The sequence below is a fragment of the Alosa pseudoharengus genome, unplaced genomic scaffold (assembly GCF_046254945.1).
Source record: "Alosa pseudoharengus isolate Yale_2024_CS ecotype anadromous, Long Island Sound unplaced genomic scaffold, YU_APseudo_1.1 YU_APseudo_1.1_scf_1, whole genome shotgun sequence".
NCBI lineage: Eukaryota > Metazoa > Chordata > Actinopteri > Clupeiformes > Clupeidae > Alosa > Alosa pseudoharengus.
The window spans coordinates 5,526,968-5,550,277 of record NW_027468564.1 but is presented as its reverse complement, the minus strand read 5'-3'; the positions used below and the strand labels follow the sequence as shown (position 1 = coordinate 5,550,277).

At 40.4% G+C, this 23,310-nt stretch overlaps 1 protein-coding gene and 1 long non-coding RNA gene across 3 annotated transcripts in view; one reads left to right on the top strand and one right to left on the bottom strand.

Moving 5' to 3' along the window:
* The window catches only part of LOC143136124 (stonustoxin subunit beta-like), a 93,407-nt gene that overhangs the window by 63,555 nt on the left and 6,542 nt on the right, over positions 1-23,310 (bottom strand). The window contains exon 4 of one of the 2 annotated variants that reach the window (XR_012989269.1): positions 21,770-22,833. Coding sequence is in view for 1 of the 2 variants with exons in the window: in XM_076296635.1 (XP_076152750.1) it covers positions 22,274-22,833 (560 nt within the window). In the remaining variant the exon portion in view is untranslated. Of the gene's footprint in view, positions 1-21,150; positions 22,834-23,310 lie in introns of those variants that run through there. The other variant, XM_076296635.1, reaches the window with a different exon arrangement.
* On the top strand, positions 14,507-16,202 carry LOC143136281 (uncharacterized). Its single transcript, XR_012989294.1, has 3 exons — positions 14,507-14,594; positions 15,845-15,953; positions 16,043-16,202. It is a non-coding gene; the product is annotated as an uncharacterized LOC143136281 (long non-coding RNA).

Here is a 23,310-nt window from a genome sequence, read left to right as displayed (position 1 = left end):
AGTGTGGCAAGGCCTTTGCTCACTCTTCAGCTCTGAAATGCCATATACTAACACACACTGGAGAGAGGCCTCATAAATGTGTCCAGTGTGGAAAAGCATTTGTCCTCCTCTCTCCGCTTAAAACTCATATGCTGACTCACACTGGAGAGAAGCCTCATACATGTGTCCAGTGTGGAAAAGCTTTTTCACTAATATGTAGTCTTAAACGCCATATGCTAGTACATGCTGGAGAAGCTTCATAAATGTGTCCAGTGTGGAAAAGCTTTATTTAATTATTCACTAATATGGTAAATATAGATAAAAAATAAATATAAAAAAGCCACACTGCAAAAACTACTTATCACATACCAAACCAAGTGTTGCAACTAGCCAAGTGTTATTCATCTTATATTAAGATAGAAAAAAATCTAGTTGGTTTTGTTTTTAGTATATTTCTTTTATAGATTTACCTTGCGCTTTCTCCTAATAGAATAGGATAAGTGTCTCACTTACTTTAGGACCTAAATGTGAAAATAAATTAGCAAAAAGAAATTATTTTGGAGTGCGACCATTTTTTTGATTTTCTATACAGGACATCTCATCATGAAAACAAGCAAATTTGGTTGCCAGTGTGTTAAGCAAATTCCTACATGAACAGCAACGTCGATCAGACCTGCTGAGTGCACACACACACACACACACACACACACACACACACACACACACACTTGTGTTGAGTGAGCCAGACTACAACACACACACACACACACACTCATGTTGAGTGAGCCAGACTACAACACACACATAGAGACACTCACACACACACACACACATGTTGAGTGAGCCAGACTACAGTGGTGGAGATCAGCAGCAAAAATGTGTTCAACTTTACAAAACAGTATAGAAGTAAACCCCCTCTCATTCTCCCTTCCTCTCACTCTCCCTCCCTCTCCCTTGCGAATCGGCCAACATAATCCAAATAAAACATTCACAATCGTGAAAGCAAGGACGCATAGAAGACAACTAGCTAAATTACTATTAAATCCGCTTAGCATCATTAGCATGCTGCACATATTTGTTTAAAACCCTTGCATTCAAGTTGACTGATCATCTCAATACAGGGTTCCCAAGGGTCATGGAATTTCTGGAATATCATGGAATTTTGGAAAGTCTATTCCAGACATGGAAAGTCAGGGAATTTGATCATTTTTGGGGCAAAGTCATGGAATTAGGGATGTAACGATTACCGGTATAATGATAAACCGTGATAAAAATGTTGACGATAACAATTACCGTTTTCTTTTGAAATATCATAATTATCACGGTTGATTACCACGGTGTTGAAACCGTGTGTTTAATCCTTCCCAGCTTCATCCGAGCCTGCTTTTGACATACAGTAGGCCTGGTACAATGAAGCAAAATTGGTACCCTACTGATTCTGTTGTCTAATTGATGGTTTTAACTGCTATTTGGATTAGGCTACAACCGATTTTAAAAGGCGGAACATTTTCACGCAAAACTTGCACTGTATCATTTAGCCACTCTGCGTCTTTTTATGTTCGCGTCCACATTAAATCCATTCCACTCACGTTATCAGAAGAACACAGTAGCCTAAAGTTTTATTTCGAACACTTAATTTGGTCTCACTCGGTAGGAATTTCACGGCGGCCACGTCGTTGCCCCTTGCGTTGGCCGTGATGTCCCTTTGAAAATCAGAGGTTTACAGGCCATGGTGGCCTTGGTGCCCTTCTTTCAATATTCTGCTTTGCGTCCTACTAATAGCGATTTTTATTTAGCCTGTGGCCTGTCAAAATATTTACAGAGCAAATTAATTTAGTCTTTTATGCAGTGGAGAAAGTGACAGCGCAAGAAAGAAAGTGCGTCTAAATTCACCCATTCTTCTCAGTTGATTACTCGCGAAGTAGCCTACTCATCACACAGACATCACAAGTATCACATGAAAGAGCTTTTTCTCAGCTTTTAAACGATGTTAGCCGCGAATTGCTGTGGTGAACGGTTCGCGAGAAAAGTAAATAATATAATTCAATTTAATCATAAATTCTACTGAAGGTTTTGCGTCCATCTCCCTACCCATTCCTCTCGGTGCAATACTTCACCAACCTTTCGTTTTACACATGACAAACCATATATCAGAATAAACAGCAGACCTTACCGAACACAAAGGTGTAAAGCAGTCTCCTGTACAGTTGTTATCCAGTAATCCAGTTTTGAATTTGCAGTAAATTTCGACATGCATGGCTGTCTCCAAATTTGGGCTTTAAGTTTTACAATGTGTTTAAATTGTTCCACATGATTTCATAACGGGCCAAATACAAAATAAATGTTACAAATATCGCCTAGATATCGGTAAATCAGAGGACAGCTGACTAAAGAGTTTGTGAAAGTAGATCACAAAATGCTAAGCCTGCATCTAGGCTCTTTGAGTTTCTTAAAGCTGAACTGTGCTTAAATTGAATACATGATTTCATAACAGACCAAATATAAAATAAATGTTAAATATAGCCTAGATATCTGTAAATATTAGATGATCAGATGATTTGCAGTTCTATGTAATATGTCATGTTTCATGTTTTTGTAATGTTTCATACAGTGATGCAGGTCTACTGCAGTGACTAGGCTATACAACTTTGATAATTTTTATAGCCTACTACTGTATAGTTAACTTTGGCCTTGGTGCCCTAACATGTGGCCTTTGTGCCCTCCACCAAATATGCCCAACTGAAGGCCAAGTGGCCTTAACCCCAGAATGGTGAAATTCCAAGCATGGTCTTACTCATTGGATCCAAATAACAGTAATAGCAACCTCCAAGTAATGTTAGGGTAAGTTAAGATATAAGCACATAGCCAATTAAACATGAAAAACTGAACGGGACACTTTTTGAAACTATTTCAGCTTGTGTAGACCTATCAGTGCTTTCTGAACATATTGAACACACTTCTAAAAATACCATGATAATACCGAAAACCGTGATAATTTTTGTCACTATAACCGTGAGGTTGAATTTTCATACCGTTACATCCCTACATGGAATATTAGGGAATTTTGTTGTAGCAGTTTAAAATTACTTGCCGAAATACATGAATAGAAATATTTCCACGCAGAACTGTGTTTGTGCAGGTAATTTGCTTTACTGCTTCCTTGAGTATCCCAACTTTGTTTATTCAATGCCCATTTATTCATCTCCCACTCTAAAAAGTAAGATATTCTTGAACGCTATAGTTAGTAAATAGTATAGTAAGTCATGGAAATGAATTAGTCAGGGAAGTCATGGAATTTTACATTTGACCTAGAGTGGGAACCCTGTCAATACCATGTTTTCCAAAAGGGCCTGTCCCAAGGAGAACAATCATGTGGTGACACTGTTCCAGTAAGTAAAGATTAATTTTGGACACATTTTGCGGACACATGAGTGTGCTACGGATAGCAAAGAAAAACGTGAGCAATTTGAATATGCTTCATATCAAGTAGGCTAAAGTAAAACTTGGATGCTAAACCTGTATTAGGCAATTATTCCCACTGATCCCTTTAGTTTTAGGCTTATGTGTATTGATGTTGCCAAGCTTGCATTATCTTTTACAATAAATGTCCTATGAGTAACATTGCCGTTGCTCTTAGTTCTTTGGAATTAAAGTTTTCTAAGGTGACAATTCGGCTTGTAGATTATTTCTCCCTCTTTTAAATTGGAGCGAGCGTGGAGCGATTTCACTGGAGTGGGAGGATTTTGAAGTGGAGCGAAATTGAGCAGAGTGGTCTGACGTGAATTTGAGCGGAGGAGCGGCCGAGTGAACAGCCACCTGAGCGAGGAGCGGCCGAGTGAACAGCCACCTGAACGAGGAGCGGGATATTCGCACCACTCGGCTCCGCTCACTAGTTCTGCAACAAACACAAACCATCCTGTCTTTCTTCAAGTTGCAGGCATGTGCTTCACTCCCTCTACTCTGAACACCAGACTACCTGTAGTCCCTTCCGGCAATAGACGTGTGAGATCTCACGTGACAATAGACGTGTGAGATCTCACGTGACATTTCTGGCAATAGACATTTTGGTGCTGAGGATAGGGCTGCTGTCTTGAAATTATTCAAAGTTTACAAAGTATTCCAACGTTTTTATGTCTGTTATTAACTTATATTTGGCCAAACTACCTCAAGCAAAGTACACACAGTTTTCTGCAACAAATCTTCTGGTAGGGAGACAGTTTTGGTGAGTGTTCTTAACAGTCTTCTGTGATAAACTCCGGGTTCGCTAACTAGGTTGTTAGTGCTTCATTTTATGTGTAGGGACCCTGAGCAATTAAGCTACTGATAAGGTTTGGTGCTGTTCTGAACAATACTGGTTAAAAAAAATACTATTTGGAAAGCATTTGTCATACCGCCCATATCTACTCCACTGTTTGCGATTTTGGGCTGTGGCATATGCTGGGCCAAGCTCTGTAGTGGTTGGAATCAATTTTCGCTGGAATTACACTTTAAGTAATACATAAATAGCTAACAAAATGAGAAATTGATACAATGCTAAAGAACATACTGGCATGTCACAGTAACACACCATGGTACTCACTAATATCAGATGTTCCCTTGGATTTTTGGTCTTATCCAGGACCTGCTCTAGCTGTGGGAAGGAAATAATAAACATTAGAGATTTTGCTTACTCCATTGATACAGTATGCACAACTGTTACCTTTACCTGTTGTTTCTGGCCGTCCTGAAGCTCCTGTCCCCAGCATGCTCTGTTGGGCATTATTTTGTGGATACTTGTAAAGTCTCTCAGCTCACAGAGATCTCACTAGAGGAAGTAGAACCAACATATATGACATAATATAAACAGTGTAAGTGAGGTTAGGAGCAGGCTTCACTCAATGTGTCTACTTTTAAACTACTACTTTTGGTAGTGCTGGTCTGGATAGTTAGAATACATAAAGTAAAGTAGGAAAGAGGCCGCACTATGCATATATACACTTTTATTTGCAAATAAAAGTGTATATATGCATAGTGCGTCCTCTCTCCTACTTTATGAGGTAAACAGCACCATAGAGTCTCTCCTCTCCTTCACTGCAGGCACTTCTGCTTCTCACTGTCCTTCACTGCAGGCAGAGGATGTAGCTATCACCACTCCTGCTTGTCACTCTGCTTCACTGCAGGCAGAGGATGTAGCTATCACCACTTCTGAGGGAGGAGGAGACAAACCATAAGAAAACATACCCAACATGATCCTTCCATTCATGTCAAGGTGCATGGGCACATTTGCCTCAACAATCTGGCTGAATTGCCTTGTTTTTTTTTGCAACATGGTGTGATGGAGTAATATATTTCTCTGCAGATGGAGTTGTCATATTTAAGAAGTAATTATTGGCTACAGTTGCGCCACACACTGGCTGTTAATGCGACCTGCAAGCTCAGGCACAAGCTCTATTCTTAGGACATCCCTGTCATCATTGCTGTTTGCTTGATGAAAGACTTCACTTAAGGCAAAATGATCTGAAGACCCCATTATCAGGTGGCCATGTTCATCAGCTGGCATCCTAGGGTACTTCAACCAAGGCATATTTATTTGAGCTTTGCCTTCTAACGCCTTCTTGATATTTTCGCTTGTGAGATTTAGTAACAGGCCTTCAAAGGGTTGGAACGTCTCTGGAGCTCTGCTTTAGCATGCAAAGCCAGTCCCCTCGCATAGTCATAGACTGTGATGTTAGGAAAGTGTTTCCATGACAGCAGTAGATCCACGAAATCACGCGGACTCTCAGCTCGTATGTTGAATTTGACAGAGCGCACAACCCCACATGGACACGTTATTACAGCCCAGCCACCTGTATGACGACAGAAGCTACTAATCACTAATCCTGTATACACACAGTATAAAGAATATTAGCAGATTGCATTGCCATAAAGAATATTAGCAGATCGCATTGCCATAAAGAATATTAGCAGATTGCATTGGCATAAAGAATATTAGCAGATTGCATTGCCATAAAGAATATTAGCAGATCGCATTGCCATAAAGAATATTAGCAGATTGCATTGGCATAAAGAATATTAGCAGATTGCATTGCCATAGTATTGCACTCACCTGAGGCACCCCACACCTTCTCAAATACTTTGTTTAAAGTCACTCTAGTGGACATCTTGTCCCGTAGTCCCAGGACCAGATCCATTTTGGAGCCTTTGCCATCTAATCCACACTGCTGTTTTGCTTTGTGTCCCAATGTGTCACCACCCTCCCGAGTCTACTATAATAGGAGACTTCCGGCTCAAACACTGATATGCGAGTTTTGGTGGATGACCCACCGACAGTAAGCTGGACAGACGGGCGCACCCTCACTCTCTGCCTCATGCTGCCGTCTCTCTAAACTGGCCTTTCGGTCCGCGCCAAACCACCTGTTTTCGACCATCGTGACCAAGGCCTCCTCTGCTGAAGTATTTTATTTTTTTGTTGTTGGTGGCACGTGGGCAGTACAACAAAGACCTCAAGTGATGACACTCGAATGGGAGCATCCCACACCTCAGTGCAGAATCAGTGTTGAGTCGGCACTGATCATTCCTCACACAGTAGCCTTTGTGTGGGTCCCCAAGTGTTTTTAACTACATGACTAGGTGCTGCTGAGCCAGAGAAGGACTTCTGGACAGCAAAAACACTGTTTTATTATTTTTTATGCCTTTTAATGAGATAGGACAGTGGAGAATGACAGGAAGCGAGTGGGAGAGAGAGTCGGGGTGGGAGCTGGAAAGAATCACGGGGCGGGAATCGAACCCGGGTCGCCAGCGTACGGTGCAGGTGCCCCAGCCAGTCGCGCCACGGCTGGGGCCAGCAAAAACACTGTTTTGTGTGTCTATACACTCAGAAGCCAAAAACCTCTCCTTGGTCGCTGTTTCAAGGCAACGTGAGTGTTTTCTTTGTAAATGGACACTTAAGGGGGTTTTTTGTGCTAATTTTAAATCACAGTGTGGACATGTCCCTATCTCTGTGGGCTTGCCTTGTATGATGGGATCAAACTTCAGTGGGTGCTGTGTTGGGGCAACAGACTGCTCATGAGGCACAGGTGGGTGCTGTGTTGGGGCAACAGACTGCTCATGAGGCACAGGTGGGTGCTGTGTTGGGGTGTTGCGGTAGGCTAGTGCAGAACTCAAGGTTAGGAGCTGCACTGAGACACTACAGCACATAATTCCTGGTTCACATCCCATACCCCAGTAGCCTGGAAAATCCAGACCCTGATAATCTAGAAAGATTAAGGGTCTGGCAAAGAACAATGTAATGGCCCAACTCGAGGGGCGGCAACAAGTATGCATTTAAAAATCTCACTGCACGCAATTGGATAACACTAGACCATGTTTACTCTGAATGATTTCGGACTTCGACGCAATCGGATAACACTACGGCCAAGGTGTACTGTCCTCCAACGTTGCTGCGCTGTCTTTATCAGTTTAGCTGGTTCCCTGGAATGTTGGGGTAAAAGTAACGTGCATCATTGCTCTTTGCCAGAGTGTCCCGCAGAGACAATTCCATTGTGCTCTTGCGAGAACTCTGGATTTCCAGGGCGTGGTCTCTTGAGTCCTACAGGGAACTGAAGGATCTTACCATCCACCTTCCTGAACGTACAATCTCTCGCTTGTGCTGACTGGCACTGGTGCCAGGCTTGCGCTGATCTGGAGGTAAGCCTTCTCTCCCCTGGGATACAGTATATACACACACACACAGCCTTAGCATCTTACATGCATACCCCCACGTTAAATCACACGCATAAAGTTAGGGTCTCCGGATGCTAGGACGGTTTGATAGCCCCTAGACTAGTGTAGCCCATAGTTAAACCCTTACCTGTGTACCTAGCGTCTACGAGACCGTAACATGGGGCAACAGACTGCTCTTGAGGCAGAGGTGACTATGAATATCCAGGTGCATGATAAATTGTGCTGTTGAGTATGGTGTCAGTGCAGTAACAACAATGGTAGTGTGTGGCATGACGGCAAAGAAGTCCACATTTTATGATGATGAACTCTGAAAGAGAGGAATAACAGAAAAACTAACACAATATATTATACAATTAAATTAGTTAAATACACTGGGATAAAGAATCGGGGCCAAAAGATGTGACATCAAATTAAACACTGTATTCAACATACAAAGAAAAAAGATGGTGGGCCTACCTTTGTGCTTGATTGACGCATGACCCTTAAAGTGGTTGCTGACCATATACTTTGCTGCCTTATATGGGCAAAAAGGGCACTGATGTAGTTCACTGGTCAGTTTTTTCATTTCGGGACTCAACCTCCAATAACGCAGTAATGTTGGGGGCAGCCGTGGCCTACTGGTTAGCGCTTTGGACTTGTAACCGGAGGGTTGCCGGTTCGAACTCCAACCAGTAGGCACGGCTGAAGTGCCCTTGAGCAAGGCACCTAACCCCTCACTGCTCCCTGAGCGCCGCTGTTGTTGAAGGCAGCTCACTGCGCTGGGATTAGTGTTTGCTTCACCTCACTGTGTGTTCACTAATTCACGGATTGGGATAAATGCAGAGACCAAATTTCCCTCACGGGATCAAAAGAGTATTTATACACTGTTAAATGTGGCTGTAGGTTTTGCAGTACAGTACAGCTAAATTCTACAGTATGATACAATATCATGTTTTTACAGCACAGTGTTGTAGTTAATGTTGCATTCTGGGTAATATTATTGACGCGGGAATATATTACAGTACATTTTCCCGCATACTGTAACTTTGCTGCCACCTTGCTGTAATATCGAGAACGAAGTTCTGCCAACCTGACGACTTTACTCCTCTTCTGAAGACATGACCCATAGTGGAATGAGCGCAAGTCATTGAAATTTGGTGAGTTTGGTTTTCGGATTCATTAAGTAGTTTTACCCCGGCATTGTGTAGATTTTTGTTTAGTAAAAAGACGAGCATAGCTTGTTTGCTGGTAGCTGGTGTCGATAGCAAAGTATTGTCTCTGGCTTAAGCATAGCTATAGCTTTAACAACAAGGTAGGCATAGCCTATTTGTTTAAATCAATCATCTAGTCCTCATCGAGATCATTTATAATCATCTAGTCCTCGTTATGCCTTCCTTTTAACTTGTGTAAGTTTACAGTTAAAAATATCGACTTGTCGTTGAAAAGTATTGTCTGTTGTTATTACCAGCTAACTTCAAGGACTAGCCTAAGTAAATTGAAAACGATGTCGACGACTCTCGTCCCCACTTAGAGCAGACATTGACGATTCTCGTCAGATATTTTAGCACTTCAAAACTAATAGTAAATGTATTTGCCCCTTTTTAATAGTTGTCTTATATAATTTATTTTTCCATTTTACTATCCTGGCGACATACGTCTGTATATTGTGAAGTCTGTCATTATAGCCCGTTGGCTCTCGTCTAAGCACAGCTAACCCTAGTTTAAATTAACAGCAAGGTAGGCCTATAAACTAAGATCATCTAGCCTTCTTTATGCAGTCATTTTAATCTGTACAAATGTAGTATCGCGTATTGTCTGCTATTTCATGGACTAAACGAAAACGATGATAATCTTGTCCACAAAGCAAGCATACACTGACTTTCGAAAATTATTTTAGCACTTCAAAACAGACAGTACATGTATTTGGCCCTGTTTAACAGTTGTCTGATATAGTTTATTTTTACATGCTACTATCCTGGTGACATTACTAACGTATATTGTGAAGTTCGTCATGTATTTGCAGGGTTGCCAACTCTCACGCATCTGGCGTGACATTCACGCTTTCAGCACCAATCTCACGCTCTCACGCACACTCAAGAAATGTCACGCCAAATCCATTCTTTTTTTTTTTTTTGCAATCCGTTCATTTTTTGTTGATGACTAGACTAGACCACAGCATTGTTTCTAAATGACAGGATACGAGTTTAAGGCATACATATGTGTAGACAAACAGCAGGTAGATCTAATATCAGCCTACAACGTTCTCAGCGCAGTTTTCTCTGATTGTTGATTCACTGACTGTTTAATCCGGTCCGCGACACCTTCACGGAACACGCTGCTATTTAGACATGAGGCAGACCGACATAAAGTGTGGCCGCCCATTCTTCTCTAGGAACTACTCACGAAGTAGCCTCACAGACATCACATGAAATAACTTTTTCTCATCTTTTATAAGGTATAGCCGCTATTTGCTGCGATAAACGGTTCGCGAGAAAATTAACTTTCAAGAAATAATCATATTAGGCTACTATAGCTCTGCGCTCATTTCAATTCATATAAGAGGGATATTTCACAAACTTTTCGTTCCACACATGACAAACCGTAAACCAGAATAAACAGCAGACCTTACCGAACACAAAGGTGTAATGCAATCCCCTGTACAATAAGCCGTTCCAGAGTAATCCGGTTTTGAAATGGTAGCAAATTTCTATATGGTCTCCAATTTTGGGCTTTAAGTGTCTTAAAACTGAGCTGTGCTTAAATACCTACTTATGTGTAAATATTAAAATCAGAGGATATACAGCTCATGGCTAAGAGTTTGTCGATGTAGCCATAATGATTTGTTTTCACGAAATGGGTCCGTGTAACACTTTGCAGTGCTGTGTTCTATTTGCAGAATTCACATGAAAAAATATAAAAATAGGCTTAAAAATCCGTTATCCATTCTTTAGGACGGCACAGTAAATGGGTTATTGTTGCATATTTTGATTTTCAATTGAGCACAGTTACGGTTTTCTGTTCAGAAGTTAAAAATTGAAATGATGCGTCAATTTTCTAATTTTCCTTTTTTGAGCTTTTGGTTGGACTGAACCAAGAGCACCGGGGGGAGAACACCATCTAGCTGGGCCAGGCTAGATGGTGGAAGAGAGCGCCGCCTGAAGTGCGTGATTAGCCTACTTTAGAGATTAATAACTAAAACTTCGCCGATTTTTGGGAGATGGCACGTTAAACATAATTTTCAGCCTATGTTGAACATATCTACAGTATATTTGAATACCATGGCCATGCCATACCATAGCAAATAATTCCCCAAAGCAGAATGCTTTGCCATCGACGTCAGTCTAGGCTATACAGGCTACCCCAAGCACTGTTTGACATGGGACATTTTTGCTTATTTAACACTTTACGCTAGACTATAGGTTTCATTAGGCTAAACGAAGACACAACAGTGAGTATGCTTAATTTATCAGTTTATCCATTTATTAATTTCAACAGCAAATAGCCTACATTGCTATAGGCTACTACGGCTCAAGTCCATTGGATCATGTAGGTCTCCAAAGCCTCCCAGAACATGAACATTCTACACACGTACTCGTGTCAGGATGCATCTGAAGTTCTGCTCTCGAGCTGACATTATCAATCGCTTAGCACCTTGATGCAAGCTGAACTGTGTTTGATAGCCCTCCATCTCTACATCCGCTGATAAAATGTGATCACCAACACCGCGCGCCAGGTCATCCCCTACGCCTGTGGTCACCCCCCTACGCTTGTGGTTCACCCCAACAAAAACGGTAAAAAATGCAAAAATCCAATATTAACTGAATTTTACTTTTGTTTCCAATCCAGTTTCTGTTTTTTTCTTTATCTTGCGTGACTAATGACACATTTAGAAAATAACAGCAATTATCTATTTGCTGACCAGTTAAAAAAATTGAAAATTGGATTATTGAACACATTTTTTATTTGGATCAGATGGATAAAGCAAATAGAACAAAGCACTGCAAAGCGTTACACGGACCAAAATGCTAAGCATGCATGTATTTAAGTGTCTTAAAAAAGTGTGCTTATATTGGTCAATGCATAATTTCATAACAGGCCAAATAGAAAATAATTGTTAAATGTTAAATATAGCCTAGACATAATATTAAAATCAGATGATGTAGGATAGTATAGAGTTAGATAAAGTTGGATGGCTCCAGAACTCACACCAGTGGATTGGGTCTTAAAGGAGCCACACCACTTTTATGAAACTATAGTCTGTTGACCTTTAGATTTGTTGCTACTGGGCATGAAGGGCAGGCCAATTATGAGTTCTGTCCAACATTGATGGTAGCTTTAGAAAAAATGTCAGCACATTTTAATCATATTGCAATAATACCAATAACCGTGATCATTTTGGTCATGTTTTTTCATCAAATGTTCATATGTTCTGTATCTCTAGTGGCTGGTAGACTTTGGAATCCACCAGCCACAATGGTAGGTGGAAAAAAATATTTTAGGCTATTTCCATCCCTGATACATGTACAGTCATACACACATTCATAAGTCTCAATCTGTCCATTTCTTTCCACAAAACTCGCCAGAAGTCATCATTTAAGGGGTTATTTTTCAAAAATTTCTACTGAGCTACTACCTTTTTCAGGTGGGCAGGGGGGCCCTTTTTATGTCTGTGCCCAGGGGCCCAGTGGCTCATAATCCTTCCATGCCACGGGGTTAAAACACTGGTCTTGTTTTCAAGTGCAATCAATAATTTAATTGTACATTTTGAAGAAACTTTTCCATTCTATTAGGTTTTTTAAAAAAAAAAACATAAATCAGGGATTATACTGTACATAGCAAAAAAGTAAGGGGACAGACATTTTTAAAATTAGGGTTAGGGAAAAATTTAACACACACGCACTATGACTTCACAAAATCTCACTCCAGCCAAACACCCAAAGTTGGCAACCCTGATTTGTATATATTTTTTCTGGATTAGAAATGGTCTAATATGCAAGGTAGCATCTGCTAGGCTAGAAAATGTAGATATATTTCTTTTATTTTTAGAGGGAAATGTATATAGTAAGTATATACTGCTATTTCATGGACTAAACGAAAACGATGATAATCTTGTCCACAAAGCCAGCATACACTGACTTTCGAAAATTATTTTAGCACTTCAAAACAGACAGTACATGTATTTGGCCCTGTTTAACAGTTGTCTGATATAGTTTATTTTTCCATGCTACTATCCTGGTGACATTACTAACGTATATTGTGAAGTTCGTCATGTATTTGTATATATTTTTTCTGGATTAGAAATGGTCTAATATGCAAGGTAGCATCTGCTAGGCTAGAAAATGTAGATCTATTTCTTTTATTTTTAGAGGGAAATGTATATAGTAAGTATATATACTTTTTTGATCCCGTGAGGGAAATTTGGTCTCTGCATTTAACCCAATCGGTGAATTAGTGAAACACAAACAGCACACAGTGAACACACAGTGAGGTGAAGCACACACTAATCCCGGCGCAGTGAGCTGCCTGCTACAATGGCGGCGCTCGGGGAGCAGTGACCCCACTAACACAAAACGTTAAGGGAACGTTCGGGAACGTTAGTGTATGGTTCCCTAAAGGGTAGTTCGAACCAAACCAAAAACTAACGGTTAGGGAACGTTACCTAAGGGTTCCTTAACGTTCCTAAACGTTAAGGGAACCAACCAACCAAAACGTTCTCCTATGGTTGCACAGTACCTTCACACAACGTTCCCGTTTGGTTGTTATTGGTTGTTTTTGGTTGTTCTGAGTGCTGTTTTGACATGTTTATTTTAACCAGCTCCGTTTAAGTTTTTGAAGTAGGCCTAGCATATACAAGGTTTGCAGTCACTTGATATTCACTAAAAATGATTGGCCTTATGTAATCAAATTAAGATAAGGAGTAAGAGAATATATTTATTTTTAGGCTGATATCAATTTTGCTATAAACAATACTTTTGTGCTTGATTTCAGTTTTGTAACCGTATGAAGTGAAAATGCTTAAAACACGAATCTATCAATAAAACAATTTTCACTTCTACATTTCACATTTCACTTAGCTCAATATAAAAGTCCAACCGTTACACCCCCACGCCAGTAGGGGGAAGACAACGCCTGGTCTGCATTCAGAACCGATTGCAGTTTCACGTTGGATTAAACAAACAATAATACTTCGGTAAATAAAATATAAAATATTTTTATAATAGTTTTCTGCTATCACTAGAATACATTCAGAACATGTTTCATTTGTTCCTGTAGCCTACCATTACCATTTTACATTCACACATGTTACATTATTTGCATTCGAGGCTTCTGATTAGGTGGCAATGACGTCAATGGTAATGCGTCTCTATTCATTCCAATTCCATGCCGTGTTAAATGTGTTATATAGCATTGTGTGATTGATTGCGCCTCTATCAGCGTTAGAAACTGGAGACAATAACAACACAAGCTCCATTTCAGTTTTTGAAGTAACATACAAAATGTTTGCAGTCACTTGATTTAGATCCACTCAAATGATTGGTCTTATAAAATCTAAGTAAGGTAAACATCATATCAAGATAATATTTATTTTAGGCTAATATCAATTTTACTAAATAAAAAATATATACTTTTGTGCTTTTTTTTACGTATTAGGTGAACTTTAAACAAAAATCTATCAATAGAACACTTTTCACAACTAAGAAAATTCACTTATTTCATTTCACAATTCACTTCAGTTCAATCAGACAGGCTCTCCCTTACACGTAGGCCTACCCCCACGCCAGTAGGGGGAAGACAGCGCCTCTGCTTTCAGGTGATCGATTGAAGTCTTGTCCTGACTTCCGTAAACGGGCTCTGTTTGAATTCCGTGATTCTTGAACACCGCTGGAAGAAGTCTTGGAATGGATTACACTCGTCTTGAATTCGATCTCACGAAAGTAAGTGAAATATGTTACAGTTTCATGATGTAGGCCTAGTGGTTGTAATGCAAGGGTTTGAGGTTTAACCTTAAGTCCTTTCACTTGTAGGGCTTTGTTATATTCCGATTCTGCCAAGTTTGTAATTTACCAGAGCACATTGCTCGTTCGTCTTTGTTTGAGCTGTTCTCAACGTGTTATGTTTTGCAGCATTGTATGTTTTGTGTCATCGTGTTAACCTGCTCACGTTGATGTTACAAATAATAGCACTAGGCTACCGTTTCTGTTAATTAGTTTTAGTGTACAGTCAGTCCTTTTAGGCAAGTCACTCGGCAGCAGTGGTGTAGGCTAGTGGATATAGGCCTACTGTATGTAGCTGGATCTAGGCTACTGTGATGTAGGCTAGTTAGCTGTAGTGGGTAGGCTATACTGTGATCAACCCCAAATGTATCCTAGTCTATTTTAAGTGGGTATACTGAGATGGTGAGGCTTTTTAAGTTGGTATAACCTACTGAACAGTCCTGCATATGTAGGCTGTACTAGAGCCATAGAGATGGCTATAGATAATGTATAGGCTACACTGTCGGCGGCCATTTTGCAACACAGTTGATCGGATAGACGATTCAAGTGAATAGACCTCTGAATTTTGCCTTCAAAAAGCTGAGATCCGGTAGCCTATCTTGCAATTTTTGCTATGGGAAAATAACATGGGGAGAGAATTATTGCACTCTCCCGTGGACGAAGAAGTCTGAAATGCAGACATTTTGCTCAACACACGTTTGTCCTCTGCCTTCGAGTGGTAGGCTAACTGTGATCTTCAACAGGCCTACGTTAAGACAGCAACTTAGATTTTTGCTACCCCAGACCTAACTTGCAATGTAACTTGTCATAGGTAGTTAGGTTAAATTAACACCCTGATCTCCTTATAGGCAAAGATGGCAGTTTTGGTTCCTTTTTGTAGGCGAACTTCAGAGGTCTGTTGGGAAGCATACAGGAAGGGGCGGAATGTGTGTAGTAGGCTATACACAGCTGCCATACTGGCTTTACAAACTAAGCCCATGCATTTCTATGGATGCTGTGTCTCCCCATTAGAAATTCTCTGGGCTACAATACAAAAATCAAGTCAAAAGCTGGGCCAAATATCCAGTTAAGAAAATCTGGTTGTGTACAGATGACTGATTGCTGCAATACTATCAATAATAGTTTTCTCTATATGGAAATACTGCTTTGCTCTACTACTGGCTCACAAAAACGTTGTTCTCTTAACGTAGATTCATACACCAAAGCTATGGAAAAATGTCAGCGGCTGATTGACACTTCTAGCATTGAGGCGGAAGAAGATGCGAGCGTCCACAAAAGGCAGTGCATGGTCACGTGATGGTAAGACCTCTTAAATACAGACTACATTATTTGCACAATTCAAATATTCTTTTTGCAATCAGTGCAGATTGTATGGTCTTTTATTTCAGATGAATCCGTTCCGCAAGCAAGAAAGCATTCCAGGATGGTGCGTGTGCCTGGAAGCCCTGTCTGTAAGTTAACATTTATACATGTATTATTTAAGAAAACCAGTTGAGTCATATTTCCTACCATGGAACTACTGACATTCATGTTTATTAACCTAGTGCATATCATGTTACTGTTCTGATGTATTTGTCTCTTCCTGCCTTTTATTAGGTCAGCAGATGTCACTGAGTTTTTCTTTTTAGCGATTGTTTAATGTAACAGCATAGGTTTATCTTTTGCAAATGTCATGTGCAAGAAACCTACCATAAATTAACTGACCAATATTATTATTTACTTTCTTTTTAGATGAGTCAACACCACACAGGCAACCAGCTCATTGCCCAGAGCTGGATGGGTCTATTATAACGCCTGCCACTTCATCTTGGGACTCAGTTGAAGGTACAGTGTCTTTGAATTTTCCATTTCCAAGTAAATACAATTTCATGACAAGGAACTTGAGAGTAAGTAACTTTTTTGTTGTTGTAAACAGCACAAGTGACTCATCACACAGAGGGAGGTGGCTTGGGCATGGAAACGGAAATAAGAGGTAAGAACACTCACTTAATTTGTTCACATATGCAGGTATATAATGTATTTAACAACTAAAACTAACACCCTCCATTTTCCATAGCAATAAGGACAACCATTACCGCATGGCATAGCGAATGGACGCATTTGAGGAGAAGATGGATGAGCTGCTCATGCTCTTAAGGAGCTCCCAGTCACCTCCCTCTGCTCCAGTCGATGACATATTGCTGTCGTCCTGCTCGACAGTCACTGAGCTGCAGGAGAGGAGGAACAAAATGCCCTCCCTCCAGGACTTGTACTCTGGGACCTAAGCGGGCAGAGACCATCACTCTACATTTGCACTATTACTTTGCACTCAACAGCCCACTCCATGTGTACTTGTATTGGTATTATGTCTTTGTATATTGTGTTGGTATCTGCCACAATGTATATTGTTGTCTATTGTACAGTGTGTCTATTTGTTGAATGTAGCACCTACCAAAGTCAAATGCCTTATGTTAATATACTTAGCTAACACTAAGTCTAATTTATATATATATATATATACAGTGAGGCCTTTTATATTGTTTTTTTTGTCTTTTGATAATTTTATATTAAAGTTATAAGTTCCATCGATTTTGCCTGTTCATTCTTTCCTGCTAATATATAATAATGCATTCCTGCTCGTGCTGTTTAAAGTAATTGGTATGCAAAGGTTGCAATGTTAGGGGAGGGTTCCCTAAAGGTTGCAATATTTAGGGAAGGGAACGTTCCCTAAATGTTAGGGAACGTTATGGGAACAGTTAGGGAACGTTAGGGGAAGGTTTCTAAAGTTTGCAACGGTTAGGGAACGTTAGGGGAAGGTTTTTTAAAGTTTGCAACGGTTGGGGAACGTTAGGGGATGGTTCTCTAAAGTTTGCAATCTTTATATAACGTTAGGGGAACGTTCAGGGAACGTTTTCCGGAACGTTCAGCAAACTTTCCATGGGAACCAAAACTTGCTCAAAAACTAACCTTAGGGTAACGTTTGGGAACCAAAAACTAACGTTTCCGAAACCAAAAACTATGGTTCCCAGAACGTTTTGGAAACCATAAATTGTTAGCTGGGGAGGGGATAGGTGCCTTGCTCAAGGGCACTTCAGCCGCGGCCCACTGGTCAGGGCTTGAACCGGCAACCCTCCGGTTACAAGTTCAGAGTGCTAACCAGTGGGCCACGGCTGCCCTATTAGGGTTGTGACATTTCCCTCTAAAAATAAAAGAAATATATCTACATTTTCTTTTTTAAAACCTATCTTTTTGTAAACCTAGCTTTTGGAAATAATTGAAGAAAGTCTACAAGTGAGGTTGTCAACAGGGTTTTAACTTTTGCCTTTTTCTGTCTTTGTCTACAGTGGTTGGAGTAGAGTGAGAAGAATTGACGGGTTTGAGCACAGTGCCAGACATCCAAGTATGTCTGTCCTTAACTGCAAGGCCTGCAGTTATTCAACCACTTTCTTACACACCTACATTAGACATGCAAGGTCACACCGAAATTTGGCTAATTACTGGTATGCATGTGGTGTTTCTCAGTTTCTCAGTTCTCACTGAATCAATACATGTATGATGCTTCTTTCTGGTGTGTATTGACAGAGGGATTTAATACAAGTTGAAAATGGAATTGTTTTATAGATTTGTGTATTCATTTGTCCATTCTGAACGTATGAGAGTTAAGCTTTGAAATAAGTGAAAAGTGCAATCCTCACTACATGTATGAGGATTCTTAGCAGTGTGTACATGTCTGTGTTTTTATTAAATTACTTTTTTTGAAAAAGCTTTCCTACTGTACACTGGGCACATTTATGAGGCTTCGCTCCAGTGTGTACAAGCATGACTTCCAAGAAATGACATTTTTGAAAAAGCTTTTCCACACTGGGCACATTCATGAGGCTTCGCTTGAGAGTGTATCAACATATGGGATTTAAGATATGAAATGGGTCAGATGACGTCTGTGTTGTGCACCTGTGTGGTTACTCACGGTAATTGGGTCACATGGTGTTGGTGGCGGCAAGAATCATAATATCACCTGCTCACTTGCTAAGTGTTTTGTGAATGAACAGAGAGGGGGTGATGGGGGAAGCCTTACTTTTTGCTGACCGCATTTGATAGCTGTTGAATGGAATTATTGCCGTTGTGGACTACATGAAACTTGTGGATTTTATTACTGGATTTATTGACGTTGAACTGAACGTTGACATTGAACTGTGTTGGATATTCTGAAGATGCCGATTTTACTACAATAAAGGAACTTAACTTTCTTGGAAGCTACTGGAAATTATTGGACAGCGCGTCGGGCAAGTTACTCTCCCCTACTCAGCCTCTCGGCGACCAAAGCTTTGAGTCGCCCGCACGTATAAAATCCTTTTCCACACCAGGCACATTTATGAGGCTTCCCTTGAGAGTGTATCAACATATGTGATTTAAGATATGAAATCATATAAAATCCTTTTCCACACCAGGCACATTTATGAGGCTTGTTTTGAAAGTGTATCAACATATGTGATTTAAGATATGAAATCATATAAAATCCTTTTCCACACCAGGCACATTTATGAGGCTTCCCTTGAGAGTGTATCAACATATGGGATTTAAGATATGAAATCATATAAAATCCTTTTCCACACCAGGCACATTTATGAGGCTTCTCTCCAGGGTGTGTCATCTATGGGATACCAGAGCTGATCTATGTGAAAAAAGTTTTCCACACTGAGCACATTTATAAGACCTCTCTCCAGTTTGTACAAGCATGGATTTTGAGTTTTGAGATTTCTGAAAACCCTTTCCCACATTCGATATATTTATGAGGTTTAGTGTGACTAAGCATATTCAGCTCCCACATTCGATATATTTATGAGGTTTAGTGTGACTAAGCATATGGTAATTCAGCTCCCAACTTTGATATATTTATGAGGTTTAGTGTGACTAAGCATATGGTAATTCAGCTCCCAACTTTGATATATTTATGAGGTTTAGTGTGACTAAGCATATGGTAATTCAGCTCCCAACTTTGAATACAAGTTTTTCCACATTTATCTTAATTAATTTCTTGACAAGATGCAGCAATTTCTTTTAATGGATACAAGATGCAAACACTAAATGTGAAACACTAAACATGTCCACTGTTTTCTGGAATTGATTTGTTTGACATTATGGTGGTAATGAATTTCCAAATGTATGGACAAGCTAAATGTTACTGTTTATGTGTGTATGTAGGTAGCTAGACATCATAGTAATGCAAAAACCTGCAAAAAATGGCTGCAGTTCTGAGGGTTAAATTAAGAGGTGGAGTGATTGTTTTTCAAAAAATCTTTCTCCTTCAACAGTTCATATGTTATCTTTAACCTATTTTCAATTATATATAGGGTTAACATGATTTGTAAATCATAACATCTGATATTAGATATGATGTATTTTAGAAATGCATATGTGGTTGGAAGCCAATAAAGGTAGTTAGACATCATAGTATTACAAGAAATGTCTGAAGTTTCCACTCACTGTCAATTACATGTGCAGTACCCTAACACCAAGGTTTGTCTTTTTTTGGCCATTCAAACATGTAGATTTTCATTCACATAATTACTAGGTTGTTGCCTTTTCTAACCAGTAGGTGGCAGTCCAGGATAAGAAATAGAACGTTGAGTAGAAAAAGACATAATTGAACAGTAGGAAAAACGGGGGGAAAGAGACACTACGCCCATGACATTTTAAAGAATGACAGTCTAAACGTTTGCAAGTTAAAACGGTAGGTAAGTCAGTAGGCCTACATCGATGCTTGGTGGCTAGAAGTCTGTCAGGGATTTGACAGGCTAGAAGTTTGCGATTTATAAGGCTACCGCAACAAATATTTAGCCTATAGGTAAGACAGTAGCCTACGATGTTTTGGTGGCTAGCTGGGTAGTTCTATATTTCAGCAGAATTAACAGGCTAGAAGTTGGCATTTTATCTTAGGTAATGTCATGTATGAAAACTACATTCAAATATAGAGGCAATAGGCTACTGACAATATTGGCGACGGCGGCCATGTCATCAGTGTGCTAACTCGTAGCCTACCTCCGTATTGCGTTGCATTGTTCGTTCAGCATGATGCGCGCTTCTGGGTAGCCCTACTCCGATTAGTTGCATTGAGGTGATACCAGAGCCCGACTACCTATTACACATTCTCTGGTGATACTTCAGACTTGACTTGATTGATGCTCCCGTTAGCGTCTGCCTCCTTCAATCATTGATAGCCAGACTGCACTGTGTCAAAATGTCACTTTAAAAATGTGATTAATCAGCTTTTTTTTAACGCATTAATATTTCTATGATCAATTAATCAAAATGAACGTGTTTTTTGACAGTTATACTACTGCAATACACCAATCTGTTACAGTGTTGCACTGAATGGAGAGATGGCCGTGGTGGTCAATGCATGCCATGTCCAACTACAGAAAAAGGAAGTTTGAAGGGAAAAAAAAATCACAAAATAAAAATCACATACTCTGTTTTATGGCATAAAAAACAATGAAACAAATAAAATGACAACAGGTTCATTAAATCTCCTTTCAGAATCTTTATTTAGACATTTTTAAAGTCAGAAACACATTTTATTTACATATTTTATTCTGAAAAACAAGCAACAAGCAAGCATGTTTTTTTCTATGTCAACACATATAAAAACACTGACACCTCAGATCAGCAAATCATTTTTCAAAGATAATTCAGCAAATAACTATACTTTAGGAAGAACAGAATACATCATATTGTTGTTGCTGGAAACACTATCATAATAGCCTACACACCATTCATTTTAGGGAAAGAGTATAATATAAAGAAAGCAATATCAGCATTTGTTTAGTTTCATTAAACGGTAGTCTATAATTGAATATACATACATACATTACACATGTGTATGAACAGGAGTGTGTGTGACTGGTGTTCCTGCAGTTCTTTATACAGTCTATGGGCCAAAGCTGGAGCTATTGCCATAGCAACAAGCCCTGCTCCACTGCCAGGGTCACAGATCAACAGAATGGATGTTGCTACGGTTACGTGGTTACTGCAGAATGTTACACAGAGTCTTGACTTGATGAATTTAAGTCTAAATTTTGGCAGTTGGTTAAATAGACACCAGTATCATACAAAACCACACACACACACACACACACATTCAACTTCAAAAATATTAGCTTGATGTGTGTGATATGCCAGTGGGCAACATTAAATCTGATGCAAAGCAAACATAATGTAATCTTTACTGTTTGTAAAAGAGCTTCTTGTGCCTACAAGCCTGTATTACATTACAGTGTCATACAAACCACACACACACACACATCTGAAAATGGAGAGAGAGAGGAAGAGAAGAGAAGGGAGGGGGGCAGAGACTGAGGGTAGAGAGAGAGAGAGATAGAGAGAGAGAAAGGGAGGAGAGGAAGATGAGAAAGGGAGGAGGGGAAGAAGAGAAAGGGAGGAGGGGGAGATGAGAAAGGGAGGGCAGAGAGCAAATGAAAGAGAGAGGAGGAGAGGGGGAGGAACAGAGGGAGTAGAGACAGAGAGAGGACAGAGAGGTAGAGAGGAAGGGAGGGGAATGAGAGACAGACAGAGAGAGTGGAAGAGAAGAGAGGGGGAGTAGAGAAAGAGTGACAGGTGGATGTACCTGTTGGAGGACGAGCTCATGTGATCTTGCGCAGGGACACTGAGGAGCCATAATAACCATAAAGAATAAACCCAAACCCTGGACAGAGGGGCTCAGTGAATGTGGAGTGGAACGTGTGCAGGTGGGTGAGTGTGTTAGTGGAGACGCTGTAGAAGGACAGAGTGCCGGCCGGCCAGTCCAGGTAAACTCCTACTGTTCTGGAGCCGGAGGAGGGGGCAGGTATGTCAGTGCGTTTATCATTGTGCCGGACAGAGTATCTGTGATCAGAGTAGCACTCCAGACTCCAGGACTTGGCATTACATCCCATTGTGACGTCATCACTGTCCCCTTTCCTCTTGATGCTTTTATAGGCCACAGATATAACAGCTCCATAATCATCAACACTCCACTCAGCCTCCCAGTAGCAGCGTCCAGTCAGACCCTCTCTACACAACACCTGAGGACATGTGGAGTCAAATCTCTCTGGGTGTTCAGGATACGGCTGCTGCTCACTCACACATGTCACCTTTCTGTTCCCCTCAGAGAGAGAGAGTTCTCTGTGTGCTGTGTTTGGGTCCAGTGTGAGATCACAGGCATCTGCAGACAAGAGGCGAGAACATGAGAACACACACACACACACACAGAGATAACATGAGAACACACACACACACACACCATGTCAACACAAACAAACACAACCTCACCAGTAAAAACACACACACACACACCACTACCCTACTAACACACACACACACACACACACCACTACCCTACCAAGAGGAGAGAACATGAGAACACACACACACACAGAACATGAGAACACACACACACACACACACACATACAGAGACATCTGCAGACAAGAGGAGAGGAGAGAACATGAGAACACACACACACACACACACACATACAGAGAAACATGAACACACCACTACCCTACCAGCACACACACACACACACACACCACTACCATACCAGCACACACACCACTACCCTACCAGCACACACACACACACACCACTACCATACCAGCACACACACCACTACCCTAACAGCACACACACACACACCCAC